The sequence below is a fragment of the Thalassophryne amazonica genome, chromosome 9 (assembly GCF_902500255.1).
Source record: "Thalassophryne amazonica chromosome 9, fThaAma1.1, whole genome shotgun sequence".
Classification (NCBI taxonomy): Eukaryota; Metazoa; Chordata; class Actinopteri; order Batrachoidiformes; family Batrachoididae; genus Thalassophryne; species Thalassophryne amazonica.
Window position 1 is genome coordinate 117,100,874 of NC_047111.1, and position 15,797 is coordinate 117,116,670.

At 43.2% G+C, this 15,797-nt stretch overlaps 1 protein-coding gene across 1 annotated transcript in view; it reads right to left on the reverse strand.

Moving 5' to 3' along the window:
- The window catches only part of prdm15 (PR domain containing 15), a 108,580-nt gene extending 98,465 nt beyond the window's left edge, over positions 1–10,115 (reverse strand). Inside the window, exons 1-2 of the mRNA XM_034179018.1 lie at positions 10,076–10,115; positions 2,642–2,735 (exon numbers count right to left, since the gene is read on the reverse strand). Of these exons, the coding sequence (XP_034034909.1) occupies positions 2,642–2,735; positions 10,076–10,106 (125 nt within the window). The 5' untranslated portion in view covers positions 10,107–10,115. The remainder of the gene's footprint in view (positions 1–2,641; positions 2,736–10,075) is intronic.
- Positions 10,116–15,797: the final 5,682 nt, after the last annotated feature.

Here is a 15,797-nt window from a genome sequence, read left to right on the forward strand (position 1 = left end):
GGTGAGTGCCAGATCCTTGCTGAACACCTCCGCAAGGTCATGGTACTGCACCGGCACCGTCCCTAGATTGGGCGGGGCTCTGACCTCCTCCCTGGCCTGGGAACCGGGAGGAACCGAGGAACCTAAACATACCCGATGGCAGGTCTCGCTCCACTGGACCACTACCCCGGACGGCCAATCGATCCGGGGATTGTGTTTCAACATCCAGGGAAAACCTAAAATCACACGGGAGGTGGCCGGAGTCACAAAAAACTCGATCTCCTCCCGGTGATTCCCCGACACCACCAGAGTTACTGGTGGTGTCTTGTGAGTGATTGGAGGGAGTAGGGAGCCATCTAGTGCCCGTACCTGCACAGGCGAGGTAAGTGCCACCAGAGGGAACCCTATGTCCCTGGCCCATTTGCTATCAAGCAAATTCCCTTCTGAGCCCGTGTCCACCAGTGCTGGGGCCTTCAGGGTTAAATCCTCATAAAGGATTGTAACTGGGAGTCGTGTGGCGATGTGGGTGTGTCCCACGTGCACGTCTCGGCCCCCCCCTAGCCCAGTGTCTAGGGGCGGGCGTTGGTGTTTAACCGCTCGGGGCAGTCTCGTACCTGATGCTCAATCGAGCCACATAACAAAACACGCTCCGCGGGCCAGCCTCCTCTGTGTGGCCGGTGCCCTAAATGTTGCCCTACTCGTGTCCATAGCTTCGTCAGCAGGGGGAGCTGTGATCGCACGGAGCGCAGGGGCCGTGGAGCGTGGGGAGGGCGGAACGCGGTTGGAACCGGAAGGGAGAGGGACGACGTGTGCCTGGCCACGCCCTTCGTCTCGTTCCCGACGGCGCTCATTTAACCGATTGTCTAATCGTATGACAAGATCGATAAGCCCATCCAAATCCCGCGGTTCGTCCTTAGCCACCAGGTGCTCCTTGAGGACCAATGACAGTCCGTTTACGAAGGCGGCGCGGAGGGCAGTGTTATTCCAGCCGGACCTCGCAGCCGCGATGCGGAAGTCGACTGCATAGGCAGCTGCGCTCCGGCGCCCCTGTCTCATTGACAGCAGCACGGCTGAAGCGGTCTCTCCTCTATTAGGGTGATCGAACACTGTTCTGAGCTCCCTCACAAACCCATCATATGTCAGAAGGAGCCGTGAACTTTGCTCCCAGAGCGTTGTAGCCCAAGCGCGTGCCTCACCACGAAGCAGATTTATCACATAAGCTACTTTGCTAGCGTCGGTCGCGTACATGACGGGACGCTGTGCGAAGACGAGCGAACACTGCATAAGGAAATCCGCGCACGTCTCCACACAGCCTCCGTACGGCTCCGGGGGGCTTATGTATGCTTCAGGGGATGGTGGGGGGGGTCGTTGGACAACCAGTGGAACGTCGCTGTCACGCACAGGGTCTACGGGAGGGAGAGCCGCAGCGGCGCCCGGAGGGCGCGCTTCCACCTGCGCGGCGAGAGCCTCCACCCTGCGGTTCAGGAGGGCGTTCTGCTCGGTCATCAAGTCTAACCGAGTCGTGAAAGCGGTGAGGATCCGCTGCAACTCACCGATTACCCCTCCTGTGGACGCCTGTGCGCCTTGTTCTTCCATTGGCCGTTCAACAGCCGGTTGACGCCCCTCGGGATCCATGACGCTGGCCGAGATATCCTGTTGGGAAAGTGTAGGAACACGGACCCACAACAGGGGGCGCAAATGAACGGACAATGGAGTAAGTCAAAATAACAACGCTTTACTGTTGTGAATGTGCACAACGAATACAACCAATTACAGAAATGGACAAAAGTCAATACACAAAGGTGTCGTGTGGGCAGGCTCGAAGACAGGAGACGCCTCTCCAAGGTAAGACCGGAACCACACGGCTTCCTCCGCCACAGGACCCCGGGAATACTGGAGCCGCCAAGTCCCGAACTCCCAGGTGGCCACTGCCTCCGCGTGTCGGACCTGGTACTGCTGGCGAGGGAAAAAGAACAGTTAGATGGGGGCGCGTTTGCACCCAGAACTCCGAACGGCAGGAAAGGTACCTCCACCTCTCGTTGGAACAGTAAACCAATAACTAGCTCAGTCAAAACTGTGTACTCAGTAGGCTTTGATATGTTACCTCTCTGGTAGAAACGATATCTCGGCAATGAGGTGGAGATGCCGTCCTGCTGATATACCCCACTGATGATTGCCGTCAGCTGTCTCAGGTGATGGGTGACAGCTGTCACCGAGGCTGCTCCCGTGAGGCGGCGGCGCCCTCTGGTGCCTGGAGCCCGCACTCCAGGCAGGGCGCCCTCTGGTGATGGTGGGCCAGCAGTACCTCCTCTTCAGCGGCCCACACAACATTATAAATATGTTGCACTTTGTTTCCTGTTATTCAAATTGCTTGACATTTTATGACAAAGTTGTGGTATATTTTGATAGGAAACAAAAAACAAAAAAACAAAAACCATTTGCCAGACCACAGACTGATATAGAATTTCTTTCAAATGTGCTTAACTTTAAATATTACATCTGATAAAGTATCAATACCCCAAACTTGGATTACACTTTGATAATAACCAACATACAACACATAAATGACTATTCATGAAAAAGAGAGTGACAGGCTCAAATGATTGGTGCTGTACAACTTTTGACCTCCGTGGAAGGATGATGCTTTGAGGCGCTCACTCACCGAGCTCGGCTAAGGACGAAGGAGTCCTGGACAGTGACCAGCGGTCCCAGTTCAGGACACTCAGAGTCATGGTACTGACCGCAGTCCTCACACCCTAGGACACAAATCACAAGACATCAAGATCCAGTCTGTGTTAGGAAAGAAACAACACAGAAGCTACCATGATGTTATTGTATATATCAGATTCAGTCAGACACAACCAATACATGTGTAGACAGTCACGCAGCAAATGAATGCTGACACGATTCTCAGCTGACAGCTTCTGACGTTGTGAGTCACATCGATGGGTAACACTCAACAAAAAGTTGGGTCAATTTGTTGTGAATCCTTACACACTTCCCAAAATCTGCCCAACAATAAAGGCTTGTTGTATGGGAACATGGACACTCACTTATTGTTCCCTGTTACACAATACATCACAAAAACTTACACCAATGATGCAGGGCAGCTGTTTATGGAATGTCAAGCGTTAAGGTATAGTTAAGATGTAGATACTATTTAGTCATCTATTTCTTTGAATGTATTTGATACCAGGTCCATTAATGATACACGGACATGGTACATCATGATTTGTGTACGTCACACTCTATAGCAGGCAGTGGTGGGCACAGCTAATCAAAAAGTTAGCTTCGATAACAGCTAATCAGCTATCTGTAAAGTTAGCTTTTATAAAGCTAACCCGATAAACCACCCAAAAATTTATCGGAAGCTACAGCTAACCGGTAACTTTCAGTATTGCTTCCAATACACCTGCAACTATTAACAAGCTGATTTTGAGTTTTAACACCACGATATCGCTTCTGGTAGCATCAAATGCGACCATAGACCCAAACAATGAGTCAGCACTTCTGTCTTTGTGCATCCTGCCCCCAGCTGGAAGCTCCTGTTTACTACATATTTTGCAGCAGTGAAGCAACCGAGAGGAGCTAAGCTCAACTCTACAGACACACACAGGAAGCCATTATTCCTTAACCAAATACAGCCGTGCCGCAGTGAGGCAGAGGTCTTGAAAAATAAAGCAGTTTTGAATTATGGTTTTGATTTAAAATCATCAAATTATTCCAGATAGAATAACTCCATTATTGTCAATTCTGTCATTTGTACAAAGTTAAAATATAACACACATCTTTTCATTTTAAATTATGCACTAATTCTGAACTTTTGTAACAAACACAGACAGATGCCAAAGGGATTATGGGTAAATAAGCCTCCACTAACACTGATTGGTTGACTGATTCATTCTATGTAAAAACCAACACGTTCATGTGAGGTGTGTGTGTTGGTGTCTACATGTGAATGTGCTTTTGTAAAATATGCCTTTTTTTTAATCTGTAAAAAAAAAATCCATTTGAAAGAGCCAAAAAGTCAAGTTGTGAACCGATTTGACAACCGTCTCATATAGTCAAAATAAATAGAACACTGTCATCTACTGGCGTTGACCAAGTGGTTAATGTGCTTGGTTTCAGTTCAGAAGGCTCCGGGTTCAAATCCCACCCCTGCCACATTTCTCCATGTAATGTGGAGTTGCGTCAGGAAGGGCATCCGGCGTAAAACCTGTGCCAATTCAACATGCAGATCCACCTTGCATTTGCTGTGGCAACCCCGAGTGCAAACGAGGGAGCAGCCGAAGGGACTTACTATATCTACTGGCGTCCAGACGCTCATACTGCCATGAACACTACTGGCCAGTAGATGGCAGTAGACACTGTGAAAACTTGCCAAAACAAAATTCCAGATAATCCATGTCTGCTACGTTTAAGATGCTTGGAATTTAATAAACGCAAACTGAATTTCAGACATCTTATATATATAACTCTGGAACAAAGACGACAGACAGTGTTTGACATAAGCAACATGTTAACAAGCAAACAGGAATCGACTGCAATGATTTCAATTGAAAATAATGGAGAAGCAACCTGGAGCAAGCTACCAGAGCAAGCAAGCTTCCTCTGGTATTTTTTACATAAAACAAACAATAACAACGTCTATAAACCCACAGAATATATTCACAAGAGTTTTAGGCACAATATAAAAAGGGTTTAATGCTGTTGTCTGCGAAGAGCCTCATCAGAGCGTCTCAAATGCATTTCGTTCTGTTGTGAATGTACAGAGATTATCCATAATGCACTGGACACAGCATGTCCACACGAAAACCTTCAAAATTAGTGCATTACTTTAAAACTAAAACATATATCTGATATTTTCACTTTATAAAACTTCAGACGTGGTGTTAATTTAAATAACTTGTCCGAAATTAGTTTGGTTAAAATTTTAACCATAAGTTAAATCTGTATGTCTCTGGATGACTTGGGTGATATTGCCAATGTGTTAGTATGGGATCAAAAGAAATGAGCTTTTTTCCTTTCTGTGACCAGTTCTCCTTTGCCTGCCTTATTCTAGAACCAGCTCTCCTCTGTTTACAGAGGATAGAACTGCACATCTACTACAAAACATTTAACAGGTAGGTACTCAACTGATTATAGACTTCATAAATGTTTGTAACTGTTAGGCTTTGTTCAACCCGCCTGCAAAAATATGTTGGCGGTCTAAAAATTATCAGACCAAAACTTATTGGAAGATAATTGGTCCGATGATGGTTTTCAAAGTTATCTGAAAAGCTAATCCGATAATGAAAACATTACCTCCGATAATTAGCGGTTAGAGGAACTGTGCCCACCATTGATAGCAGTCCAGTTGTAACAGAACCAGCCTGGAACTATGCACTGTTGTTTGGTTCTCACAATACATCTTGGTTTGAACACTTCAAGCAGTAGCTAACAGTTTCAACAAATCTCTCTCACTTGCTGTATGTCATGTTTTTGTGTATATCTTGTATTGGAACAGAAATGCGCACATGCCATTGGAAGAGTATTAGTTTTAAGGAAGTAGACTAGTCAAAGTATGGTCCTTCAAAAATGCTTTTTTTTTTTGCCCACGGCAAGGTAATCTGAATATTGATTCAGTTGTGTCTCCATACTGAGCAGGTATTAAGATCTGAAGCTTCACAGGTGAATAGTCAATCAATCAATCAATCAATCAATCAATTTTATTTATATAGCGCCAAATCACAACAAACAGTTGCCCCAAGGCGCTTTATATTGTAAGGCAAGGCCATACAATAATTATGTAAAACCCCAACGGTCAAAACGACCCCCTGTGAGCAAGCACTCGGCGACAGTGGGAAGGAAAAACTCCCTTTTAACAGGAAGAAACCTCCAGCAGAACCAGGCTCAGGGAGGGGCAGTCTTCTGCTGGGACTGGTTGGGGCTGAGGGAGAGAACCAGGAAAAATACATGCTGTGGAAGAGAGCAGAGATCAGTCACTAATGATTAAATGCAGAGTGGTGCATACAGAGCAAAAAGAGAAAGAAACACTCAGTGCATCATGGGAACCCCCCAGCAGTCTAAGTCTATAGCAGCATAACTAAGGGATGGTTCAGGGTCACCTGATCCAGCCCTAACTATAAGCTTTAGCAAAAAGGAAAGTTTTAAGCCTAATCTTAAAAGTAGAGAGGGTGTCTGTCTCCCTGATCTGAATTGGGAGCTGGTTCCACAGGAGAGGAGCCTGAAAGCTGAAGGCTCTGCCTCCCATTCTACTCTTACAAACCCTAGGAACTACAAGTAAGCCTGCAGTCTGAGAGCGAAGCGCTCTATTGGGGTGATATGGTACTATGAGGTCCCTAAGATAAGATGGGACCTGATTATTCAAAACCTTATAAGTAAGAAGAAGAATTTTAAATTCTATTCTAGAATTAACAGGAAGCCAATGAAGAGAGGCCAATATGGGTGAGATATGCTCTCTCCTTCTAGTCCCCGTCAGTACTCTAGCTGCAGCATTTTGAATTAACTGAAGGCTTTTCAGGGAACTTTTAGGACAACCTGATAATAATGAATTACAATAGTCCAGCCTAGAGGAAATAAATGCATGAATTAGTTTTTCAGCATCACTCTGAGACAAGACCTTTCTAATTTTAGAGATATTGCGTAAATGCAAAAAAGCAGTCCTACATATTTGTTTAATATGCGCTTTGAAAGACATATCCTGATCAAAGATGACTCCAAGATTTCTCACAGTATTACTAGAGGTCAGGGTAATGCCATCCAGAGTAAGGATCTGGTTAGACACCATGTTTCTAAGATTTGTGGGGCCAAGTACAATAACTTAAGTTTTATCTGAGTTTAAAAGCAGGAAATTAGAGGTCATCCATGTCTTTATGTCTGTAAGACAATCCTGCAGTTTAGCTAATTGGCTTTTTAAGTAATGGTTTAATTACTGCCACCTTAAAAGCCTGTGGTACATAGCCAACTAATAAAGATAGATTGATCATATTTAAGATCGAAGCATTAAATAATGGTAGGGCTTCCTTGAGCAGCCTGGTAGGAATGGGGTCTAATAGACATGTTGATGGTTTGGATGAAGTAACTAATGAAAATAACTCAGACAGAACAATCTGAGAGAAAGAGTCTAACCAAATACTGGCATCACTGAAAGCAGCCAAAGATAACGATACGTCTTTGGGATGGTTATGAGTAATTTTTTCTCTAATAGTTAAAATTGTATTAGCAAAGACAGTCATGAAGTCATTACTAGTTAAAGTTAAAGGAATACTCGGCTCAATAGAGCTCTGACTCTTTGTCAGCCTGGCTACAGTGCTGAAAAGAAACCTGGGGTTGTTCTTATTTTCTTCAATTAGCGATGAGTAGTAAGATGTCCTAGCTTTACGGAGGGCTTTTTTATAGAGCAACAGACTCTTTTTCCAGGCTAAGTGAAGATCTTCTAAATTAGTGAGACGCCACTTCCTCTCCAACTTACGGGTTATCTGCTTTAAGCTGCGAGTTTGTGAGTTATACCATGGAGTCAGGCACTTCTGATTTAAAGCTCTCTTTTTCAGAGGAGCTACAGCATCCAAAGTTGTCTTCAATGAGGATGTAAAACTACTGACGAGATACTCTATCTCACTTACAGAGTTTAGGTAGCTACTCTGCACTGTGTTGGTATATGACATTAGAGAACATAAAGAAGGAATCATATCCTTAAACCTAGTTACAGCGCTTTCTGAAAGACTTCTAGTGTAATGAAACTTATTCCCCACTGCTGGGTAGTCCATCAGAGTAAATGTAAATGTTATTAAGAAATGATCAGACAGAAGGGAGTTTTCAGGGAATACTGTTAAGTCTTCTATTTCCATACCATAAGTCAGAACAAGATCTAAGATATGATTAAAGTGGTGGGTGGACTCATTTACATTTTGAGCAAAGCCAACTGAGTCTAATAATAGATTAAATGTAGTGTTGAGGCTGTCATTCTCAGCATCTGTGTGGATGTTAAAATCGCCCACTATAATTATCTTATCTGAGCTAAGCACTAAGTCAGACAAAAGGTCTGAAAATTCACAGAGAAACTCACAGTAACGACCAGGTGGACGATAGATAATAACAAAAAAACAGTTTTTTGGGACTTCCAATTTGGATGGACAAGACTAAGAGTCAAGCTTTCAAATGAATTAAAGCTCTGTCTGGGTTTTTGATTAATTAATAAGCTGGAGTGGAAGATTGCTACTAATCCTCCGCCTCGGCCCATGCTACGAGCGTTCTGGCAGTTAGTGTGACTCGGGGGAGTTGACTCATTTAAACTAACATATTCATCCTGCTGTAACCAGGTTTCTGTTAGGCAGAATAAATCAATTATTATATCATTTACTAACAGGGACTTAGAAGAGAGAGACCTAATGTTTAATAGACCACATTTAACTGTTTTAGTCTGTGGTGCAGTTGAAGGTGCTATATTATTTTTTCTTTTTGAATTTTTATGCTTAAATAGATTTTTGCTGGTTATTGGTGGTCTGGGAGCAGGCACCGTCTCTACGGGGATGGGGTAATGAGGGGATGGCAGGGGGAGAGAAGCTGCAGAGAGGTGTGTAAGACTACAACTCTGCTTCCTGGTCCCAACCCTGGATAGTCACGGTTTGGAGGATTTAAGAAAATTGGCCAGATTTCTAGAAATGAGAGCTGCTCCATCCAAAGTGGGATGGATGCCGTCTCTCCTAACAAGACCAGGTTTTCCCCAGAAGCTTTGCCAATTATCTATGAAGCCCACCTCATTTTTTGGACACCACTCAGACAGCCAGCAATTCAAGGAGAACATGCGGCTAAACATGTCACTCCCGGTCCGATTGGGGAGGGGCCCAGAGAAAACTACAGAGACCGACATTGTTTTTGCAAAGTTACACACCGATTCAATGTTAATTTTAGTGACCTCCGATTGGCATAACTGGGTGTCATTACTGCCGACGTGAATTACAATCTTACCAAATTTACGCTTAGCCTTAGCCAGCAGTTTCAAATATCTTTCAATGTCGCCTGCTCTGGCCCCCGGAAGACAATTGACTATGGTTGCTGGTGTCGCTAACTTCACATTTCTCAAAACAGAGTCGCCAATAACCAGAGTTTGATCCTCGGCGGGTGTGTCGCCGAGTGGGGAAAAACGGTTAGAAATGTGAACAGGTTGGCGGTGTACACGGGGCTTCTGTTTAGGGCTACGCTTCCTCCTCACAGTCACCCAGTCGGCCTGCTTTTCCCGGCTGCTTGGGATCTGCCAGAGGGAAACTAATGGCAGCTAAGCTACCTTGGTCCGCACCGACTACAGGGGCCTGGCTAGCTGTAGAATTTTCCACGGTGCGGAGCCGAGTCTCCAATTCGCCCAGCCTGGCCTCCAAAGCTATGAATAAGCTACACTTATTACAAGTACCATTACTGCTAAAGGAGGCCGAGGAATAACTAAACATTTCACACCCAGAGCAGAAAAGTGCGGGAGAGACAGGAGAAGCCGCCATGCTAAACCGGCTAAGAGCTAGTAGCTGCGCTAAGCTAGCGGATTCCTAAAAACACACAAAGTGAATAATGTGTAAATAATTTAGAGGTGATTCAGCAGAGGGAGTGCTTTAGTTAAGGCACGTGAAGATTACACTGTGAAACAAATCGTTATCTAGGTAACTAGATCAATCTAACTGCGCAGATTAAACAGCTAACAGATACAGAAAAACACCGCTGTGCTCCGGAACAGGAAGTGATACAATACCGCAGTTGTATGTAACTACAGTTCTTCTGAGTGTGGCCTTAACATCTTTCCCTGTGGTCACACAAAGGATAAGTGGACCACAGCAGTTCAGAGACCTGTTTCTCCAAATGAGATTTACACCCTTTATTTGACACATATAACAAAGTTATAACATTAAACATGGAGATGGAAAGATGTGGCAAAAGTCACCTACAGATGCCAGCACCAGGCAGTATGAGGGAAGTGCCATGAAACACCCAAAATATTTTGAATTTATATTTAAAAAGCTTTGGAATTGGCTCAGTATCAGTATGAGCCACCACGCTGAGATTCCAGGTGGTGGCTGATACAGTATTACTGTGCTCTGTTCATACTTACAGATAAACTCATCCGGCGCCTGCTCAGCCATTATGCCAACCTACAAATGAAGAAAAGTTTCATAAAAAATACAGCAATTATTGAGAACTGTGGAAGGTCAATGCCACCAGTTTAAACGAAACATGATCCACCACCTTCTTTTTTCAACTGCATTATTACATCGTGCGCCGTGGGATACTAATCAGGATGATGAGTCATGTAAAAGTTGCTTTGTCATAACTATGACTATGATATCAGAATTACCTTAGAAATCAAATCAAATCAAATGTATTAATTTGTACAGCGCCAACTTACAATAAAATCGCCTCAAGGCGCTTCACACAACACAGAAGAAAACAACTAAATGAATTAAAAGATTCAAAACTTAATGAAAGCAAAACCATAAAAAAGGTACAAGAATAAAAATATACATAATACATAATAATACATTATACCACGGTCAGTGAGAATTCCATGTCTAACTGGCGTGCATTATTTTCGTGTATACGCACATGTAGTTCGGCGAGTTAAGTCACTGTAATAATCACTCTGCTCTGGTCGTCACCATAGCAACGCGTAAATCAGTTGGCGCAGATCAGCTGTGTTTTGACAGGTGAATGACAGAAATTTCCAAGTGAATTTTAATATTTTTGGCCAAAATAAAACATTTGAGGAATGGGAAGAGGAGCAGAGCAAACGAGAAGAACAGCAAAAGCAACGGCATAAAGATTGAACATCAGACAAACTGGACAAGATTGAAGACGGGAAAGAAGAAGAGAACGGTTGCCAAGGATGAAAATATCTTGAGACTGGCATAAAATAGTCCCAAATATTAAAATACTAAAAATAAATACTAAAAATACACATTTTTATCAAGTTCTGTTAAATAAATATGTGTGTGTTAGCTCACTGTGTGGGACCATGGTATAAGCAGATTAAACAACGAGAAGCCGTGCATTATGGGGTTTGAATGCACAAAGCGGAGTAACACCACCCCGCCTTGCGTCGTGGTGTTTTAGACTCTGCGTCGTGCATTCAAACCGCATAATGCACGGCTTCTCGTTGTTTAATCCTTACGTATACTAGCGGTAAAACAAGGAGAACAAATAAGTCTTTAGTCTGGATTTAAAAGTCTCCACAGTATCTGACTGCCTTATGTGCACCGGGAGATCATTCCACGGCGCAGGTGCACAATAAGAAAAAGCTCTGACAACACTCTGCTGTATTTATGACAAAGAGGATTTCATATGACTCAATACCCCACACATCGACGTAATACTCGTACCTCATGAATTTGATTTTGCATAGCATGACATAATAACCATCCATCCATTTTCTACACCTGCTTAACCCAATTAAGGGTCACGGGGGCTGGAGCCATTCCCAGCAGTCATAGGGCATGAACAGGATAACATCACATAATATGACTTATTGTTATTATGGCTTTGCATTTCACATTTCTGACATAACCAGCTATAATCTATGACTTTGCATAATTTTGACTGTGTTTTCAAATATGTCTTAGAATCCCGTAACTACAGTCAGGACCATAATTTGTTGTGCGATAACATTTTTTTTTGTGGTTCTGCCACCGTACACCTCCAAAATGGAGTTGAAACAAAACAATCACCAAGAAACCCATGGCAGCTCTGAAGGAGTTATAGGCTTTTGTGGCTGTGAGAGCAGAAACTGGAGACTGCAACTTCTGTCAGTTGCAAACAGCAGTTACACATCTTCATGTACAGTGTATCTGCAAAATATTCACAGCACTTCACTGTTTCCACATTTGACCATCTATACTTTGGCCATGCTAACAATAATAAATAAAACAAGAGCACAACAAAGAATTGCAGTTACGGTTTAAATTCAGAAATATGATGCACTATCTCAAAATTACTAACTCAGTTTTTCATAAATATGAGTTGCACCTCAAATTTTGACAGCATCCTACAAATTTTCATGACATACTGATGACTTAAGACCTCAAAAATATGACTTTACTTACTGACACTGATTGACTGTCATTGTTAACTAGATAGATAAACACAAAACTAAATTAACATAAACTCACGCAAAAACCTAACTGAATATAAAACTATCATCAATCTACAACCCCTGGCAAAAATTATGGAATCACCGGCCTCGGAGGATGTTCATTCAGTTGTTTAATTTTGTAGAAAAAAAGCAGATCACAGACATGACACAAAACTAAAGTCATTTCAAATGGCAACTTTCTGGCTTTGAGAAACACTATAAGAAATCAAGAAAAAAAGATTGTGGCAGTCAGTAATGGTTACTTTTTTAGACCAAGCAGAGGAAAAAAAATATGGAATCACTCAATTCTGAGGAAAAAATTATGGAATCACCCTGTAAATTTTCATCCCCCAAATTAACACCTGCATCAAATCAGATCTGCTCGTTGACATTGACCCTATGTGTCTTTTTGCAAGGAATGTTTTCGCAGTTTTTGCTCTATGGCAAGATGCATTATCATCTTGAAAAATGATTTCATCATCCACAAACATCCTTTCAATTGTCCAAAATATCAACGTAAACTTGTGCATTTATTGATGATGTAATGACAGCCATCTCCCCAGTGCCTTTACCTGACATGCAGCCCCATATCATCAATGACTTTGGAAATTTACATGTTCTCTTCAGGCAGTCATCTTTATAAATCTCATTGGAACGGCACCAAACAAAAGTTCCAGCATCATCACCTTGCCCAATGCAGATTCGAGATTCATCACTGAATATGACTTTCATCCAGTCATCCACAGTCCACAATTGCTTTTCCTTAGCCCATTGTAACCTTGTTTTTTTCTGTTTAGGTGTTAATGATGCCTTTCGTTTAGCTTTTCTGTATGTAAATCCCATTTCCTTTAGGCGGTTTCTTACAGTTCGGTCACAGACGTTGACTCCAGTTTCCTCCCATTCATTCCTCATTTGTTTTGTTGTACATTTTTCGATTTTTGAGACATATTGCTTTAAGTTTTCTGTCTTGACGCTTTGATGTCTTCCTTGGTCTACCAGTATGTTTGCCTTTAACAACCTTCCCATGTTGTTTGTATTTGGTCCAGAGTTTAGACACAGCTGACTGTGAACAACCAACATCTTTTGCAACATTGCATGATGATTTACTCTTTTAAGAGTTTGATAATCCTCTCCTTTGTTTCAATTGACATCTCTCGTGTTGGAGCCATGATTCATGTCAGTCCACTTGGTGCAACAGCTCTCCAAGGTGTGATCACTCCTTTTTAGATGCAGACTAACAAGCAGATCTGATATGATGCAGGTGTTAGTTTTGGGGATGAAAATTTACAGGGTGATTCCATAATTTTTTCCTCAGAATTGAGTGATTCCATATTTTTTTCCTCTGCTTGGTCTAAAAACGTAACCGTTACTGACTGCCACAATCTTTTTTTCTTGATTTCTTATAGTGTTTCTTAAAGCCAGAAAGTTGCCATTTGAAATGACTTTAGTTTTGTGTCATGTCTGTGATCAGCTTTTTTTCTACAAAATTAAACAACTGAATGAACATCCTCCGAGGCCGGTGATTCCATCATTTTTGCCAGGGGTTGTAGATGTGAACAAACTAAGACTCAACAAAGAAGGGACAAGGTCTAAAGCCAACCTGGGGCCTTCTGTATAACTTGGCATGTTGTAATTCTAACTTTGCATGTCAGACTGATGACCTACAACCTAAAACATGTGACTTGGCTTCTCATAAATAGGAATGACTATTGATAAGATTTTAATCGATATCGATGCCATTATCGATTCCACTTATCGATGCGATTCCTTATCAATTCCCTTATCAATACCGCTTATGAATTTTCTGTGTAGTAAAATTAGGCTTTACAGGTTTTCCATCTTATTGAGTTTTAAAGTAAATAAATATGAAATTGGTCACTGGTTCCTTGATTTCTGGACATAAATAAAAATGAATAAAATCTATAGTTTTTGTTAAAGCATTTCCTTTCAGATATTAATGAGACAAATGTAACTCCATAGACTCTGAGCTCTTACAGCCGGCTGTGCTGCAAGTCAACATCAATGTAATTCATAAAGAACGGAGGACGTCTCATTTTTTGACGACTCAAATTCAAGCAGGTCGCGTGGCGACGGACGCGCCACCATCGCCCGGTGTGTCGCTCTGCTTTCGCTGCGAAAGAATTCGCCCCAGCGCGTCATCAAATAGGAGGAGCTTCCATTCCGCTTGACGACTCCAGTTGTCAGTCGAGTTAACATGACGAACCTTGATCACACAGAGCGAGTTGTTGTGGAAAGCTGACAAACATCATGAGACGTTCCCAATTCGGGGAGTATCATTATTTGCTCCAGGAGCTGCATCTGGATGACGGCCGCTTTCAGCGGTCCTTCCGCCTCTGCAGGACCCAGTTTGAGGACCTCCTGTCCCGTTCACACATGCACATGTAAACAATTAAAAAAAAAAAACTCAGCTGCCCCTGCAATGGGGCTGCTGCTCGCTCCAAAAACTCTGTCATAATTGTGTTTAGAAACCAGTCACCATTTATTTTATTATACATCTGTGTAGTTAATAAGTAAAATAATCTTCACGGACGATTCGCTCACGCGTGCACGTGAAACAGAAAGAAACTCCGCTGCCCCTGCTGTGGGGCTGCTCCTCGCTCTTCCCCCAAAACCTCTGTCATAATTGTGTTTAGAAACCAGTCACTATTTGTTTTATTATACATCTGTGTAGTTAATGAGTAAAATAATCTTCATTGACGATTCACTCGCGTGTGCACATAAAAAGAAAAAAAAAAACTCCCCCCAACGCCTGTGAAAACATCTGTTCATTTTGTACATATGTGTTCGTTGATCACTGTTCTATGGCATTTTTTCTGGATAATGTGAAACAGCACTCGCATTTCCATTTGTACAGTGAGACACCGCTGCCTCGTCGGGACTGGGAACATCAGATTGCAAAGCTCAGAGTCCGCTGAAGAATGTAATCAGGTTTTCTGATGTGCATTTTAACGGATGGATCCCTGCCGGCTCATGCACATGTGCTGCAGGCTGTGTGGATCACTTCACCGCAGACTCCTGCACATGCTGGATCACACATGCTGCGGGTTGCGTGGATCACTTTACCACAGACTTGTGCGCGTTTTGGATCAAACGCGCTGCAGGCTGCATAGATCATTTCACCACAGGCTCGCGCGCACTTTGGATCAAACGCACTGCAGGCTACGTGGATCATTTCACCACAGACTCACGCCCACGTTGGATCAAACGCGCTACAGGCTGCGTGGATCATTTCACCACAGACTCACGCCCACGTTGGATCAAACGCACTGCAGGCTGCGTGGATCATTTCACCAAAGACTCGTGCCAACGGTGGATCAAACGCGCCACAGGCTGCGTGGATCATTTCAACACAGACGCGCATGCACTTTGGATCAAACGCGCTACAGGCTGCGTGGATCATTTCAACACAGACTTGTGCGCACTTTGGATCAAACGCGCTACAGGCTGCGTGGATCATTTCACCACAGACTCACGCCCACGTTGGATCAAACGCACTGCAGGCTGCGTGGATCATTTCAACACAGACTTGCGCCCACGTTGGATCAAACGCGCTACAGACTGCGTGGATCATTTCACCAAAGACTCGTGCCAACGGTGGATCAAACGCGCCACAAGCTGCGTGGATCATTTCGACACAGATGCGCACGCACTTTGGATCAAACGCGCTACAGGCTGTGTGGATCATTTC